This window comes from Chlorocebus sabaeus, chromosome 20 (genome assembly GCF_047675955.1).
Source record: "Chlorocebus sabaeus isolate Y175 chromosome 20, mChlSab1.0.hap1, whole genome shotgun sequence".
Taxonomy (NCBI): Eukaryota; Metazoa; Chordata; class Mammalia; order Primates; family Cercopithecidae; genus Chlorocebus; species Chlorocebus sabaeus.
In genome coordinates this window covers 66,698,778-66,714,890 of record NC_132923.1, presented here as the reverse complement: position 1 = coordinate 66,714,890, position 16,113 = coordinate 66,698,778, and the positions used below count along the sequence as shown (strand labels likewise).

The window sequence follows — 16,113 nt, the reverse complement described above, 5'->3', positions numbered from 1 at the left end:
AAAACTGCTGGGCATGGTGGCTCATGCCCATAATTGCAGCACTTTGGGAGACCATAGCAGGAGGATCATTTGAGCCCAGAAGTTTGAGACCAACCTGGGAAAAAGAGCAAGACTTTGTCTCTATTAAAAACAAAAAAATTAGCCAGGCATGGTGGCATACACCATGAGTCCCAGATACTTGGAAGACTGAAGCAGAAGGATCACTTGAGACCAGAATTTTAAAGTTGCAGTGAGCTACGATTGTGCCACTTGCACTCTAGCCTGGGCAACAGAAGGAGACCCCGTCTCAAGAAAGAATAAAAAAAGAACAACTGATATAAACAACACGGATGAACCTCAAAAATATGATTCTAAACAAAAGAAGCCTTAAGCAAAAAAAGAAAAAATAGCAAATGTAATATTTCATTTACATGCAATTTTAAAAGAAGTAAAATTAATCTACATTGACAAAAAGCAGATCCGTAGTTATGTGGAGCCAACAGTAGGACTGACAGCAAAGGGGCACAAGTAAACTTTTCAAGATGTTGAAAATGTTCTATATCTTGATTGTAGTACTGGTTACATGATGGTATATATTTGTCAAAACTAATTGAACTGTACACTTAAAATGGATGCAACATACTCTTTGTAAATGATACTTCAATAACGTTAACCCCAAAAGAGAATAATTTTAAAATATAGGTGATATAACACATCAAGGCAATTCTATGGGAAAAATATACATATATAATATATATCACAGGGTAGATACAATATCCTTAAGCAGCACGGCTCAACAGAACTTTCTACAATGACGTAAATGCCCTACATTGGCACTATTCAATAAGATAGCTACTACTAGCCACATATGGCACTTGCAATGTAGTTAAAGTAACTGATGAACTTGATTTTTAATCCTATTCAATTTTGATTATTTAAAATTTAAAAAGCCAACATGAGTACAGGCTTCCACAATGGACAACATGGCCCTTAAAAATAGTGCGGGAAAAAAAGATTTTTTTTTTTTTTTTTTGAGAGCCTGTCACCCAGGCTGGAGTGCAGTGGTGTGATCATAGCTCACTGCAGCCTCGAACTCATGGCTTCAGGATATCCTCCTGCCTTCATTTTCCAAGTAGCTGGAACTATGAGGACTACAGGCACGTGCCATCACATCCAGCTTATTTTTAAATTTTTTGTAGAGACGGGGTCTAATTATGTTGCCCGGATTGGTCTCGAACTCCTGGTCTCAAGTGATCCTCCCACCTTGGCCTCCCAAAGTGCTGGGATTATAATCATGAGCCAATCACACCTAGCCCCCCAACCCCCGGCCTTTTTTTTTTTTTTTTTTTTTTTTTAGCAAACTGTCTTACTCTTTTTTTCCACTGGTAACAGCTAACTATAGAAATGAGGACTCACAAATGGGTTGATCACAGAGAACTACCTAGTTTGGGGAGAATATTTATGATACGGGTGGATAAAGAGACAGAGAAGAAATAAAAAACATGCTTAAAATGGCGTTTGCACAGAAGGATGAAATAATGTAACTGGGCACAGTGGCTCATGCCTATAATCCCAGCACTTTGGGAAGCCAAGGCAGGTGGATCACCAAAGGTCAGGAGTTCGAGACCAACCTGACCAACATGGTGAAACTCCATCTCTACTAAAAATACAAAAAAAAAAAAAAAAAAATTAGCTGGGTGTAGTGGCAGGTGCCTGTAATCCCAGCTACTTGGGAGGCTGAAGGAGAATCTCTTGAACTCAGGAGGTAGGGGTTGCAGTGAACCAAGATCACACCATTGCACTCTAGCCTGGGCAACAGAGTGAGACTCATCTCCAAAAAAAACAAAAAACAAAAAATGTAGCCAGTAAACTATAGGAGCAACAAACCATGAGATTTAAAAATCTTTTTTGACTGTTTTGGACAACTTCATAGATATCACGATCACCCACGGTAATGACAGTAATAATTTCCTTAAGGCAGAAAATCATGTCCAATTCCCATTAAGGTCCATATCCTAGCCTATGTCAATTCCTATCTTCCAAAAAACAGTAAACATGTTAAACTATGATACACGGTATGGTATCTCAGACAGACCACTGATCTAAGAGTCAGGGACCTAAGGCTGTGGTTTAAACCCTGCAACTAATTATATTGATCAGCAACCTAATATGGCATTCTCTCGTCCCCAGTTGCCTTGTTGATTAAATGAGAGGTCCCCATTGACACTTAAATGCTAGGACCTAACAACAGTAGTATAAAAAGGGTTATGCTAGGTTTAGGATAGTATTCTGAAAATAACAGCTTATCCTACAAATGTTATTAACTGAACTGTCTACCCAATTATGAGCACTTTAAAAGAATAAACCAAGAAATCAAATCACTATGTAAAAAATCAGGGAAAGCTCATCGATAAATATTCCAGTTTTCTCCACAGTAGTTTATTCACGGCCACCAATGGACTCATACATTAAAGAACCCCATATTGTCAAAGCACAATACTGCACTATCACTTTCAGATAATCTTTAAATTTTAATGAGAAAAAATACACACAAATACACACCCCAAAGATAAAGAGTTATATGAAAAGCATCAACTTAGTTGCAGCTTGAGTTTGACTCAAAGGGATATAGCTTTGTGATTTAGACCATCTGAGCCATTATTAAGTCAGAAAGCATAATGGGAACTGTTCTATCCTGAAGTCCATCAAGGACACTGTAAGAAAAATGAAACAATGTTTAACATATGAAAAGGAAAGTATATTTACCAATCTCTGTGAGAGAAAAACATACCCAAATTTATTACTTTGAGAGTACCTTCACCTTTATGATGAAGATAAGCCTTAATAAAACTGTAATTCCATTTTTCCCAGTCTGTGTTTTCCTATGACAGTATCTATGACAGAGGACATTCACTTGTTATCTAACTCCTCCTTTTCCTCTCCTACTCAAGAAAACATATTAAAATGCAGATGAGTGAGTTGACATTAATACAGGAATAATTTAAATTTGCACTAATTTATAAAAAAAAGCTGACATTGGTAATAATAACTTGACATATATATCTCAAGAAATTGAGATGTTAAGTTCAGAACAATTATTTTAATGAACCAAGAAACAGGAATACGACTTTCAATTAACTATCTAGTTCCTTGTCTTGTAATCCAAACACAAAGCCTTCCTTAGATTTTAATAGACTAAAGATTAAATGTTCACCTTAAGATTCTGGCATATATATATATACACATGGGTATGTGTGTATGTATACTTGTGTGTATGTGTACATATACATATATACATATATATGGGCTTTCCTCTTGCTTTAATTTCTAACAATTGTTTAAGAATTAGCTTGTTTTAACAATCGCCTCACCTGGAAGCACAGTTTTTTCTGGAATTATTTGTTATTAAAATATTCTGGATACTTTGGTTAATTCTCATTAGCTATTTAGAAATATCACAATAAGTTCCATTAACACTACTAGTCAAAATACAGAATCAAGCTAAATAGTAAAGCAGAACATGGATTATACAGATTTAAGATGGCTATTTAAAACCTTGAAAATACATAGTTCATGTTAAACTTTTTTTTTGTTAGTTTTTTCTTTTTGGAGACAGGATCTCACTCTGTCACCTAGACTGGAATGCAGTGGCCAGATCACAGCTCACTGCAGCCTCGACCTCCCCGACACAGGTGATCCTCTTGCCTCAGCTTTCCAAGTAGTTGGGACTACAGGGGTGTGCCACCATGCCCGGCTAATTTTTTTATTTTTAGTAGAGACGAGGTTTTGCCTTGTTGCCCAGACTGGTCTTGAACTCCCAGGCTCAAGTGATCCACCTGCTCTGGCCTCCCAAAATGTTGGTATTAAAGGTGTGAGCCACAGTACACCTAACCCTGTGTCACACTTTTTATTCTGTTCCAACAAACTATATGTATTGAATAAGGCAAATTCTCATTACCCTAGAACAGTAGGTTTTCTTGATGATTAGGTGCCCTAGACCTAATTACTTAATTACACAAATAAAAGGTAACCAAACTGCTCTCTTCAAGGTAAGGCAGGATAGCCTTACACCCATATTTTCCTTTCAAATAATTAGTTTCCAAGCTAATTTAACTGGCTTGTTTAATGAATTATCCTCTTACCAATTTGCCTTTCAGATCAACAGTGCAGTTTCCATTAGAATTTACAGTATTCTTTTGTTTCAAACTCTGGCACCTTTTACTTTTCCTCAGTTTTAGATAATCATCCAATAACATTCTTGCACTACTGTTCTGCCATGGTCCTGCAGCTGGAAAGCAACAATCAACACCTCCTTTACAACTCCATCTTCATTTTATCTAGTCCAATGAAAAAGAGCTGCAACACTGAACCAAACTGACAATATATTCTCATGTTGCTGCTCATAAAAAGAGCTGTCACTTACATGTACAATATTTTCCTTTGAAGATGGTCATTAACAATTATTTCTATTTGAGAATATCTTTCTAAGTAAGCTATAGAACTAACAGAATTATTACTTAAAATTGCCAACAAAATTTGATTGCTTAAATATTAATACATATTAATTATAGTAGTCATAAGATGGATTATACAGCCACTAAAAATAAGATTTTTCAAGTGACCATGAAAATGTACAAATAGAAGTCAGAAAAACAGGAGTCAGTACAATTCTAAATTTGTTAAAAATAAAAAATAGGGCCAGGCACAACAGTTCATGCCTGTAATCCCAGCATTTTGTCAGGCTGAGGTGGACAGGTCGCTTGAGCTCATGAGTTCAAGACCAGCCTGGGCAACATAGCAAGATCTCATCTCTACAAAGAATATAAAAATTGGCCCGGCATGGTGACACATCCTTGTAGTCTCAGATACTCGGGAGGCCGAGGTGGAAAATCACTTTTGAGCTCAGGAGGTCAAGGCTGCAGTGAGCCATGATCTTACCACTGCATTCCACCCTGGGCAACAGAGTGAGATCCTGTCTCAATCAATAAACTAAATTAAATAAAAAATAAAAAATAGTCAAATTATACATAGTCTCACACACACACACACACACACACACACACACACACACACAGAGTATTAGAAGAAAAATCTCTACAACATTTAACAGTGATTAACCCTGGCTGGCTTCTTCACTTTTCATGGTTTTCTCTACAGATTCTAATCTTTCCATAGCAGACCTGCTTTTATAAACAAGAAAATAATAAATATTATTTATTTATGGTAAATGGTATTTTTCAAAAAAGAACTAGAGCCTACAAAAAGAAAGTACAATTTATCCTTGCACAATATGTGATTGAATTGCACAGGTTCACTTACATATGGATTTTCTGCTGCCTCTGCCACCCATGAGAAAGCAAGACCATCCCTGCTTTTCCTCCTCCTCCTCAGCCTGCTCAACGTGAAGATGACGAGAATGAAGACTTTTATGATGATCCACTCCACTTGATGAATAGTAAATATATTTTCTCTTCCTTATGATTTGCTTAATAACATTTTCTTTTCTCTAGCTTACTATTCTAAGAATATAGTATATAAAACCTATAATATACCAATATATGTTAATTGACTATGTTATCAGTAAGGCTTCTAGTCAACAGGAAGCTATTAGTAGTTAAGTTTCGAGCGAGTCAAAAGTTATACATGGATTTCTGACTGCACAAGGGAGTCAGCCCCACACCCCCTGAACTATTTAAGTGTCAATTGTATACCTAAACACCCCAAAGAGTAACCAGGTTTCACTTATGGGTAAAAGTTAATACCCTCAAGACTTACTCTACCTAAACAGGTTTAGGAAGAATAAACCTCTTTATCACTGGACTGGACTGGGTTAGCAGTCTAGTAAACAATACTATCAGGGTAATAAAATCTCTCACTGCCCTTGTACGGCTTCCATTAAGAAAATTTCTATTTAAGGAGGCTACCATCTAAGAGCAAGAATCAACAGAATTTTAACTGTTTTTCATTATATATGTAAAAATTAAAGACTACATTTTGTTTTCCCAATGTAGAAACATCAGGAATGGGGTCAGATACAGTGGCTCACACCCACAATCCCAGTACTTCAGGAGGCCAAGGCAGGAGGATTGCTGACAGCAGGAGTTTGAGACCAAGCTGGGCAATACAGCAAGACCCCATCTCTGTGAAAAAATTAAACATTAGTAGGGCATAGTGGTGCATGCCTATGGTCCTAGCTATTTAGGAGGCTGAGGCAGGAGATCACTTGAGCCCAGGGGTTCAAGGTCTAATAAGCTATTATGCCACTGTACTCTAGACCAGTCAACAGAATGAGACACTACCTCTAAAAAAAAGAAGGAACAGAAATGACTCTACTTTACAAATATGACTATGTAAATGTGAAGAGAGAGACAAGGAATTAAAGTATAACATGAAAATTTAAATTATTATTTAACAAGTACAATTCTTAATAATAAATAAAGCTTATGTTAAAACACTTATGAGACTATGAATTATTTGAAGGTGTCATTAATCTTTATTTCCTCTAGAACTATATCTGGAAGAAACATAGATAGTAGATAAACAATAAATGCCATTTGAATAAGTATCTGTGTAACTCCCTATAGCATACAAAATAGTTTCATATTTATCTCATACATTTCACATAAAATATCTTATATATACATATGTATAGAGGGAGAGAAAAAGAGAGAGAGAGAGCATGCAAGAGAGAGAGCAAGGGAGAGAGCAAAATCTGAAAGAAGCCATGTTTTAAAATATCTTTTGGGCTGGGCATGGTGGTTCATGCCTATAATCCAAGCACTTTGGGAGGCTGAGGTGGGAGGATCACTTGAGGCCAGGGGTTCGAGACCAGCCTGGACAATATAGCGAGATCCAGTCTCTACAAAAAATAAAAGAAGTAGCTGGGTTTGGTGGCACACACAAGTAGTTCTAGCTACTTGAGAGGCTAAGGAGAGAAGATGGCCTGAGCTCAGGAGTTTGAGGCTGCATTGAGCCACAACTGAATCACTGCACTCCAGCTTGGGTGACACAGCAAGACCCTGTCTCTAAAAAAAAACAAAACAAACAAACAAACAAACAAAAAAACCTAAATATATCTTGAATGTAATTCATAATTTGAGGTACTAATATTTTGGGGTAAAAACAAAGATAATAAGACTTTTTTTAGATTAACATATATTAAAAATACAACATGCAAGGAATCAATACAAGGGACAAGTTAGTAAGTTTATCAGAAAATAAAAGAAAAATCACTTTCTGCAATTACTTTTGACTGGGTCAAAAAACACCTCTGCCGCATTTATCTAGGCTTTATATGATACAAAATTTAAGAATCATAACCAACGAGCCACCAGTCTATTTATATATGTCACTTATTCATTGAACAATCAGTTGCTGAGCAGAAACAAGTGGCATAAAAAGACAACTATGATCAACAATAAGGAAGTGAGCCCAATTAAAAAACGGGCAAAAATTAATAGACACCTCACCAAAGAGATATACAGATGGCAAATGAGCATATTAAAAAATACTCAACATCATATGTCACTAGGAAATATTAAATTTAAACAATAAGATAACACAATACACCCACTAAAATGGTTAAAATCCAAAAACCTGATCATACCAAATGCTGGTGAGAATGTGGAAGACAGAAGTTTCATTTATTGCTTGTGGAAATGTGAAATGGTACGTATTAGTAATCTGACAGTTTCTTACAGGGCTCATCATAGTCTTATATGATCCAGGGATCATGCTCCTAGGCTCTTATCCAAATGAGTTGAACATATGTCCAGACAAAAACCTGAACATAAATATTTATAGCTGCTTTATTCATAACTGCCAAAAACTGGACGTATCCAAGATATCCTTCAAAAGGTGAATGAACAAAATGGTACATCCATACAATGGAATATTACTCAGCAATAAAAAGAAATAAATGATTAAGTCATCAAAATACATGGATGAACCTTAAATGTACACTGATTAGTTAAAAAATCAGTTTGAAAAGGTTACGTACTGGTATGATTCAAATTAAGAGACATTCTGGAAAAGGTAAAACTACAGAAACAGGAAAAAGATCACTGGTTGCCCACAGTTCAGGGAAAGATGGGTAAGGAATGAATGGGTAGAGCACAGGGGATTTCTAGGGCAGTAAAATTATTCTGTATGCTACTCTAATGGTGGATACATGACATGCATTTGTCAATTTTACGGACCTGTACAACAGTAAGAATGAACCCTAACAAACCTATGAACTTCAGTTAATAATAATGTATCAATATTGGTTCATCAATTATAATAAACATACTATATTAATGCAAGATGTTAATAACAGAGGAAACTGTAAGCTGGAGACAGAGGGTATATGAGAATATAATGTACCATCTGCTCAACTTTCATTAAAATAGTCCTTTAAAATTTTTTTAAGTATGGTTTTTTGGGGGGAAGGTAATTTTTGTTAGTGTCATTATTATTACTATTTTAGAGACAGGATCTCACTCTCTTCCCCAAGCTGGAGTGCAATGGAACAACTCAGGCTCAAACAATCCTCCCACCTCAGCCTTCCAAGTAGCTAGGACTACAGGCGCATGCCACCATGCTCATCTAATTCTTTTATTTTTTGTAGAGATGAGGTCTCACTATGTTGCCCCAGGCTGATCTTGAATTCCTTGACCCTCCTGCCTCTCAATTTCCCAGAGTGCTGGGATTACAGGCATGAGCTACTATCATTATTAAAGCATAAGATGCTGAAAAGAGGCCACAGAGTAAATAGTTAAGGGAAAGGTTTAGAAAGGCTTTTGTATGCTGTGCTAAAAACTTTACCTATACTGTATCTTCTGAGCTATGGGAAGTCATTAAACGTTTTGAGTGATGTAAGATCTCCTTGGGAAAAAAATGACTCTTGGTAATGACACTAGGATTTAGAGTGTGAGGGTAGTTGTTGTTGTTGTTTATGGACAGGGTCTCACAATATTGTCCAGGCTAGAGTGCAGTGGCTATTCACAAGTGCGATCATAGGGTACTACAGCCTTAAACTCCTGGACTCAAGTGATCCTCCTGCCTCAGCCTCTGGAGTAGCAAGAGTGAGATGTAAAGTAAAAACTCCGGGAAACCAATTAGAAGGTTACTGCCATGATAACAGCAATGGTGAATTTTTACTGTGTACTTTTTATGTACCAGGCACTTTATTTCATTTTATCTCATTTAAACCTTAATAGGTCCTGTTATTACTCCTGCATAATAAATGAGAAATTAGGGCACAGAGCGATTAATCATCTCAATGTTATGTGAGCAAAGACAGGAAGATAAGAAGCATGACCCTGTAACGAACTGCCAATAGTTCAGAATTACAGTGGTTTGCCTATCAAAGTTTCAGTGACAAGTGATGAAACTGAAGGCTACATACAGCCACACAGGGAAAGACCTTCTATATTATAGTAACAGGGATTCCTTTTTTATATATAAGCTACAAATACCATGAGTTTCTCCCATTTATATTTTTCCCTGCTATGAAATACTGTTTATTTACTCATTTAAAATCATTTTACGTACCAGGTAAGTGTTAGGTTCTGGTTATACAACAATAGCCTAAGCAGTTCTAATCCATATCATCACAGACCTAAGAGTCAGAATCCATGTGCTCTCTTAAAGTTTAACAGACTAAACCACCTGAGTCTAGTCAATAAGTACATTCCAGCACACCACTTACGATTTGAGAATACTCATTCACTTACTTATTGCTTCCACAATATTTAATAAGACTCTACTACGTACCAAGCACTATTTTCAGTGATAGAAATACAACAAAGCACAAAACAAAGCTCACTAACTTCATGGTATTAACCTTTTGGTTGGAGGGCAGAGAAGACAAAAAACATAAATGATATAAATTCTGATAGTGATAAATACTGTTAAAAAATTAAACAGGTAAGAGAACAGAGTGTTAGCATGATAGGTATGCAAGTTTAGAGAAAAATGTTTCAGGCTTCGGGGAAACCAAATATATACATATATATATATATATATATATATATGCACAACTGTAGTTTGAAAATGCATATGCTCCCATCGATCAAAAACTCTTTTAGGTGGAGTAGGGATTCTCTGTCATATGTCCTTCCATTCATTCAGCAAGCATTTGCTTGCCTAATCTACTTTATACATGTCACAATAAGAAAGCAATCATTAGAAGGAAAATGGAAAGTTTTAATCAGTCTTAAAACCTAAATATAAACGAAGAAAAACATTACAGGAAGAATGCTGTATTTCTCCATCTCTCCACTCCCCTCCCTCTCCCTCTTACATACACACGACAATCAGAAGAGCATCTGACCATTCATTCATGATATCCAGATTTGTGCTTGTTGGTCTTTAACAAGTTTCTCAAGATGTCCCCACATTCAAACACTCTGTATGGCATCTATCCTGATCTTCAACTCAGAAAATATACGTATTATTCCTTGTCATTAGGACTCTGCACAGTTGCATACAGAAGAGCGTCTCGGCAGGGAACAGTGCAGTTTCACAAAGGGCCGATAAAATACATAATTTTGGCTTTGGTAATTGTCCTTGAAGATTAAAATAAGGGGAGGAAAATAAGAGCCAAAGAAACAAAAGATTTGCCCGTGATGTGATAGCTAGTTTCGTCACATATTATGTTGCTCATCCCACAGACTGTGGGAATCCCAGAAAGCGCCCCGTTTAAATTTTGACCATATTTTTAGCAGGGTCCCTTTAACAGAGATTGCGGGAACCTGGGAAGGAACTGAACTGGGCTGACCAAACCGGTCGAAATGAGCACAGGGATTAGATCAGAGCACAGAAATTCTGGCTAGCAATCTGCGAAAGCGGCCAAAGCCAGCCCAGAGAAAAGGGAGGTTTCCTGGGCCAAAGGCTTTCTGACAGGAGACACAATAGGATGGTACCTCTGGGTCTTACCTTCACTGAGGTTTCTACCCGACAGGTTTAACTGGCCGCTCTTCCTCGCTGCCTTTAATAGCCCTTGGGGTACCGAGGTACCGCAGTCTCTTCCAGCGGCTTTGAAACCAGCGCGGGGATCCTGCCCCGTTATCCGCTTCAGGCGCGACATGTTCAAAGTCCCAAGTCCAGAAGCTGCAGCCCCGCCCGTGACGCTTAAAGGTGGCGCCGCTGGGATGCCACGCCCCTTTCGTGAGCGCGCGTTCTGTGCGCCTAGCTCGCGGACTCGCGCTGGGCCTTCACTCTCTGCGGCGCAGTCCAGATGTCGTCAGCACCAGCCCCTGGGCCGGAGGACAGAGAAGCCCTTTCCGTTGCCAGTGCCGGCCTAGCGTCCTGGAATTACTTCGCTCAAGTAAGTGCGTTTCACGGGCTTAAGAGGGGTTTTTGGGTTTATTGTTTAAACTGTTACTGCGACTCCACCCTTCTCCTCCGTGCTTCCACCGTGGCGAGGGTGTCGGGAAAGATAACCCTCTCTTCTCCCCTCTCCTAGTGTGAACGTGGGCCTGAACTAAAACTTGAGATCTGGGCGCGGTCGGCAGCCTTTCTGGACCCCAGCCTGTGTTTGTCGCTTGTGGTGGTGGCGCCAGACCTCCGGCGTACAGAGTAAAACAAATTTTCTGTTCTTAGGGCCTGTACTCTGACACCATTCTCGTTGTATTGAGGGTGCATAGCCCACCCAGCAAAGGAGGTGATGTGAAGTGGTAGAACTGGCAACATAGAAGACAAAAACAAAAATCCTTAAAATATAATAAATGTTCTCTGTATCAGACAGTTTAGGGAAACAGGTAGTGGTACAAGCTTTAGTGAAGCTCAGACAACTTGGATTTTTGAGCCCCAAAAAACAAGTTCAAATCTCAGCTGCTTCACTTTAGAAACTGTGTTAACTTTAGGCAGTTTACTCAACCGCTTTTAAAGCTCATTCCTCTTTTTCATTACTTTGGGGATAATTCCTACCGCATAAGGTTTTTGAAATAAGTGAAGATAAAAATTTGAATCTTGAGCTCTTGGTAAGTCCGGAATAATAGCAAATGAAAATTTTGTTCAATAAGTCGGTGTTTCCTAGGAAATTAAAGTTTTCATCTGAAATGTACAACTTATTGATTCATTCAACAAGTAATTATTAAGATTCATCCTGCCTAGTATGTACTATCCTGGGTGCTAGACTTTTCTTTTGCCTGAAATGATTTTGTTTTAAAAGCATATGCCAGGGAATACCATTCTAACCCCCAACAAGTCTACCGAGGATTGGTAGAATAGTTGAAAGGTAGGATGAAATCCCTTTGACAAATTCTTCATCACGCACTTTTACCTGAGTCCATGTTATTGCTACCTGTAAAATTCGGTTTTTAACTCTACCCTTTTTGTTCTTAGTTCTGTAGAGTCCTTTACAGTAATATCGAACAAGAGAAAGTTACCAATAGTTGTTACCCTGCAAAAAAAAAGCAAAGAGTGGATTTTTGTCTTGAATTTTTTTTTTTTTTTTTTTTTTTTTTTTGGAGACAAAGTCTCGTTCTGTCGCCTAAGCTGAACTGCAGTGGCGTGATCCCGGCTCACCACAACCTCCGCCTCCCAGATTCAAGTGATTCTCCTGTCGCATTCTCTCCAGCAGCAGGGATTATAACCGCGCACCAACACGCATGGCTAATTTTTGTATTTTTTAGTAGAGGCGGAGTTTCGCCGTGTTGGTCAGGCTGGTCTCGAACTCCCGGCCTCAAGCGATGCGCCCACTTCGGCCTCCCAAAGTGCTGGGATTACAGGTGTCAGCCACCGTACCCAGCCTGAGTTTTAAAGGAAAACGACCATAGCAGCTTTTGCAAGGTTATTAATGAGGTCCCTGGTCAGCTTGCCTTCACAGTAATGGTAATAGCTGCCTTATTGGGCCCATACCAAGCTCAGTGCTAATAATACCTCTCTTTGCTATTTCTTATTTAACACAGTGACTAATTTTGCAGATGAGGAAATTGAGGCTAAAAGGGGTAAAGAAACTTACCCAACCTCACAAGTTTATCTGAATAGCACAACCAGGAATTTTAACCTAGATCTGTTTCCAAAACCTTTCATTTTAATCACCATGATTGCCTAGTGGCTTTTCATAATTCCCAACTTGCTTTTTTTTTTTAATCCTGCAATCATTGTTAGAGACACTTAAGTTGTTTTTAAGAAGATTTATTTATTAAAGAACCACCTTTTTCTCTTTTGTAGGAAATAACAACCTACCTTTGGGGAAGTAACAACCCACCTTTGGAGAATTGAATTGCTCGAGTACAAAATTTTACAGTCACCACGCCTCCCCCTACAATAGATTCTTCTTTGGTTCTTTTTTTTTTTTTTTAGGAGACCAGGTCTCACTCTGTCACCCATGATGAAGTACCATGGTGTGATCACAGCTCACTGCAACCTCGAAATCCTGGGCTCAAGCGGTCCTCCCACCTCAGCTTCCTGAGTAGCCATCACACCACCATGCCCAGCTAATTGTTTTTATTTTTTGTAGAAACGAGTGTGTGTTGCCAAGGTTGGTCTTGAACTCCTGGCTTCAAGCTATCCTTCCATCTAGGGCCTTCCAGAGCACTGGGATTACAGGCATGAGCTGCCTCAAGCAATCCTTCCATCTAGGGCCTTCCAAAGCACTGGGATTATAGGCATGAGCCACCACACCCTGCCTAGTTCAATTTATTAAAAAATAACAGCAAGGTATAATTTTTTAATTTGTTGTTCTTGAAGTTAAATATTTCATTATTGACATTTAATGATACTGTATTAAAACATTGTTTCATCTTGTATAAGGAAAGTATATTCTGTTAAATGGCAAAGAGTAATTCTGAAAAAAAAAATCCCGGTGGCCATATGCTTGTGGTAAACTCCAATAGATATAAACTGACATATGTAAGAATGTACTAGTTACTGTAATACAATGTGTAGTGTGTGCGTGTGTGTGTGTGTGTGTGTGTGTGTGTGTGTGTGAGAGAGAGAGAGAGAGAGAGATGGAGTCTCACTCTGTCACCCAGACTGGAGTGCAATGGCTCAGTCTTGGTCACTGCAACCTCCACCTCCCAGCTTCAAGTGATTTCTCATGTCTCACCCTCCCAAGAAGCTGGTATTACAGGTATGCGCCACCACACCCAGCTAATATTTTTGTATTTTTTTAGTAGAGGCAGGGTTTCACCATGTTGGCCAGACTGGTCGCAAACTCCTGGCCTCATGTGATCCACCTGCCTCGGCCTCCCAAATTGCTGGGATTACAGGTGTGAGCCACCGCACCCAGCCTGCTGTATTGTATTTATGTAGTAAGTGCAGATTGAGCAAGTTACAGTGAAAATTATTACCTCATGCAATAGAGAAAATAACATGTTTTGTCTCAAATTGATGGAAACTGAAAACTAATTAACTTCAATTGAGCTTCTTTATGAAAAAGTAGTTATAAATACTTAGTAAGAATTAGCTCCATTTCAATTGTTTTAAGGAGAATACATTGAAAGCAAAAATTCTAACTCTTTTCCAACACTGGCATTTAAGTCAAAGTATTTGCTTTTTTAGAAAAATTGACTTTATATACATTACTAAAATAATATGAAATGAATGTCCCCTGTGTCAAGGCTGCAGACTACTGCACAGCTACCTTTTGTAATGGAAGTGTCTAGCTAGTATTTATTATATTCATTTTATTTATGTGATGAAAGCCTTCCCTCTTCAAGCTTCTTTGCTAAATGCAAAGAGAAAGTGAAGAAACCAAATTTATGTTAAGCCTAAAAATCACATTGGCCAAAGGGTACTGTTTTGTTTCATAACAGAAAGTAAGACTGTTATCAAAGTATAGCGCAGCTTGTCTCCACCATTAAAATTTATAAAGACATAGATAAAAGGTACAATTGATGGGATGGATTATTGAAGTCTGAAATTATAGTAAGAGTAAATTGAGTTAATTTGTGCAGATTTGCAAGCACATTTGTTTATAAAATGGAGTCAAGTAAGAGCAAAGTGTATTTGTTTTGCAGACATTCCAGGAAGTTTCTTTTTGTGTAAAGTAACAAATTTAGCCTATTTTGAATTGTATTATGTTATCTTTCAGAATATTGCTTTATCTATGGGGGCTGCTATCTTATGGTAAAAGTTATTTATTGAGAGAACATTTTAGCTTTCTTTAAATATTTAGACTTGCAGTTTCACATTTGTTTTCCCTTCAGGCCTATCATTGCCAACTTTAAAAGTAGCAAGGAGAGGACATTCTTTTTTTGTTTTTCCTTTTGTTCTGAGACAGAGTCTCACTCTGTTGCCCAGGCTTACTGCAGCTTTGACCTCCCTGACTCAAGGGATCCTCTCACCTCAGCCTCACAAGTAGGTGGGACTACAGGCACCTCACTTTTTTTTTTTTTTTTTTTTTTTTGGTAGAGATGAAGTTTTGCCATATTGCCCAGGCTGTTCTCAAACTCCTGGGTTCAAGCAGCCCACCTGCCTTGACCTCCCAAAGTGTTGGAATTACAGGCATGAGCCATGATGCCTGGCCAAGAAGACATTCTTTTCTTTTCAGTGAAGGCAGTATATATTTTGCATTTTATTGATAGTTTCAAATGTGGCTTTGAAATTTGTATTATGTTGTTATTGGAGTCATATATGGTCATTTTTTCTAATGGAGAAAGTGCATTGTATTTGGAATAATGCATTTGTATATTCTTTGTTTTCTCTGCTTCTCTTACATACTTTTGAATCGTGAAACAGCTTGCTCTAGGAGATTTAATATTTGATTCTAGTATTTTCTGTCTTCCCCGCCCTTTTTTTTATTTCCCAAGACAGAGTTTCACTTTGTCACCCAGGCTGGAGTGCAGAGCTTACTGCAGCCTCAAACTCATGGGTTCAGGTGATCCTCCTGCCTCAACCTCCACCCCATGCCCCCCAGTAGCTGCGGCTGTAGGCTCATGCCACCACATCCAGCTAATTTTTTAATGTTTTATAGAGACAGGATTTCCCCATATTGCCCAGACTGGTCTCAACTCCCAGGCTCAAGCAATCCTCCCACCTCAACCTTCCAAAGTGCTGGGATTGGCCGGGTATGGTAGCTCATGCCTGTAATTCCAGCACTTTGGGAGGCAAAAGCAGGCAGATCCCATGAGTTCAGGAGTTCAAGACCAGCCTAGGCAACATCTTGAAACTCTGTCTCTACAAAAAATACAAAAATTAATT

At 38.3% G+C, this 16,113-nt stretch overlaps 2 protein-coding genes across 10 annotated transcripts in view; one reads left to right on the top strand and one right to left on the bottom strand.

Moving 5' to 3' along the window:
• LRRC40 (leucine rich repeat containing 40) overlaps window positions 1-11,096 on the bottom strand; it is a 63,369-nt gene extending 52,273 nt beyond the window's left edge. For both annotated transcript variants that reach the window (XM_007978313.3, XM_007978314.3), the window contains exon 1: window positions 10,900-11,096. In XM_007978313.3, the coding sequence (XP_007976504.1) occupies window positions 10,900-11,050 (151 nt within the window). In that variant the 5' untranslated portion in view covers window positions 11,051-11,096. The remainder of the gene's footprint in view (window positions 1-10,899) is intronic.
• Window positions 11,097-11,187: 91 nt separating this feature from the next.
• Window positions 11,188-16,113, top strand: part of SRSF11 (serine and arginine rich splicing factor 11) — a 46,390-nt gene continuing 41,464 nt past the window's right edge. For 4 of the 8 annotated variants that reach the window (XM_007978320.3, XM_007978318.3, XM_038001608.2 and 1 more), the window contains exon 1: window positions 11,188-11,290. The gene's annotated coding sequence lies outside the window, so the exon portion shown is untranslated. The remainder of the gene's footprint in view (window positions 11,291-16,113) is intronic. The other 4 variants (XM_038001635.2, XM_038001617.2, XM_038001595.2 and 1 more) reach the window with 2 other exon arrangements.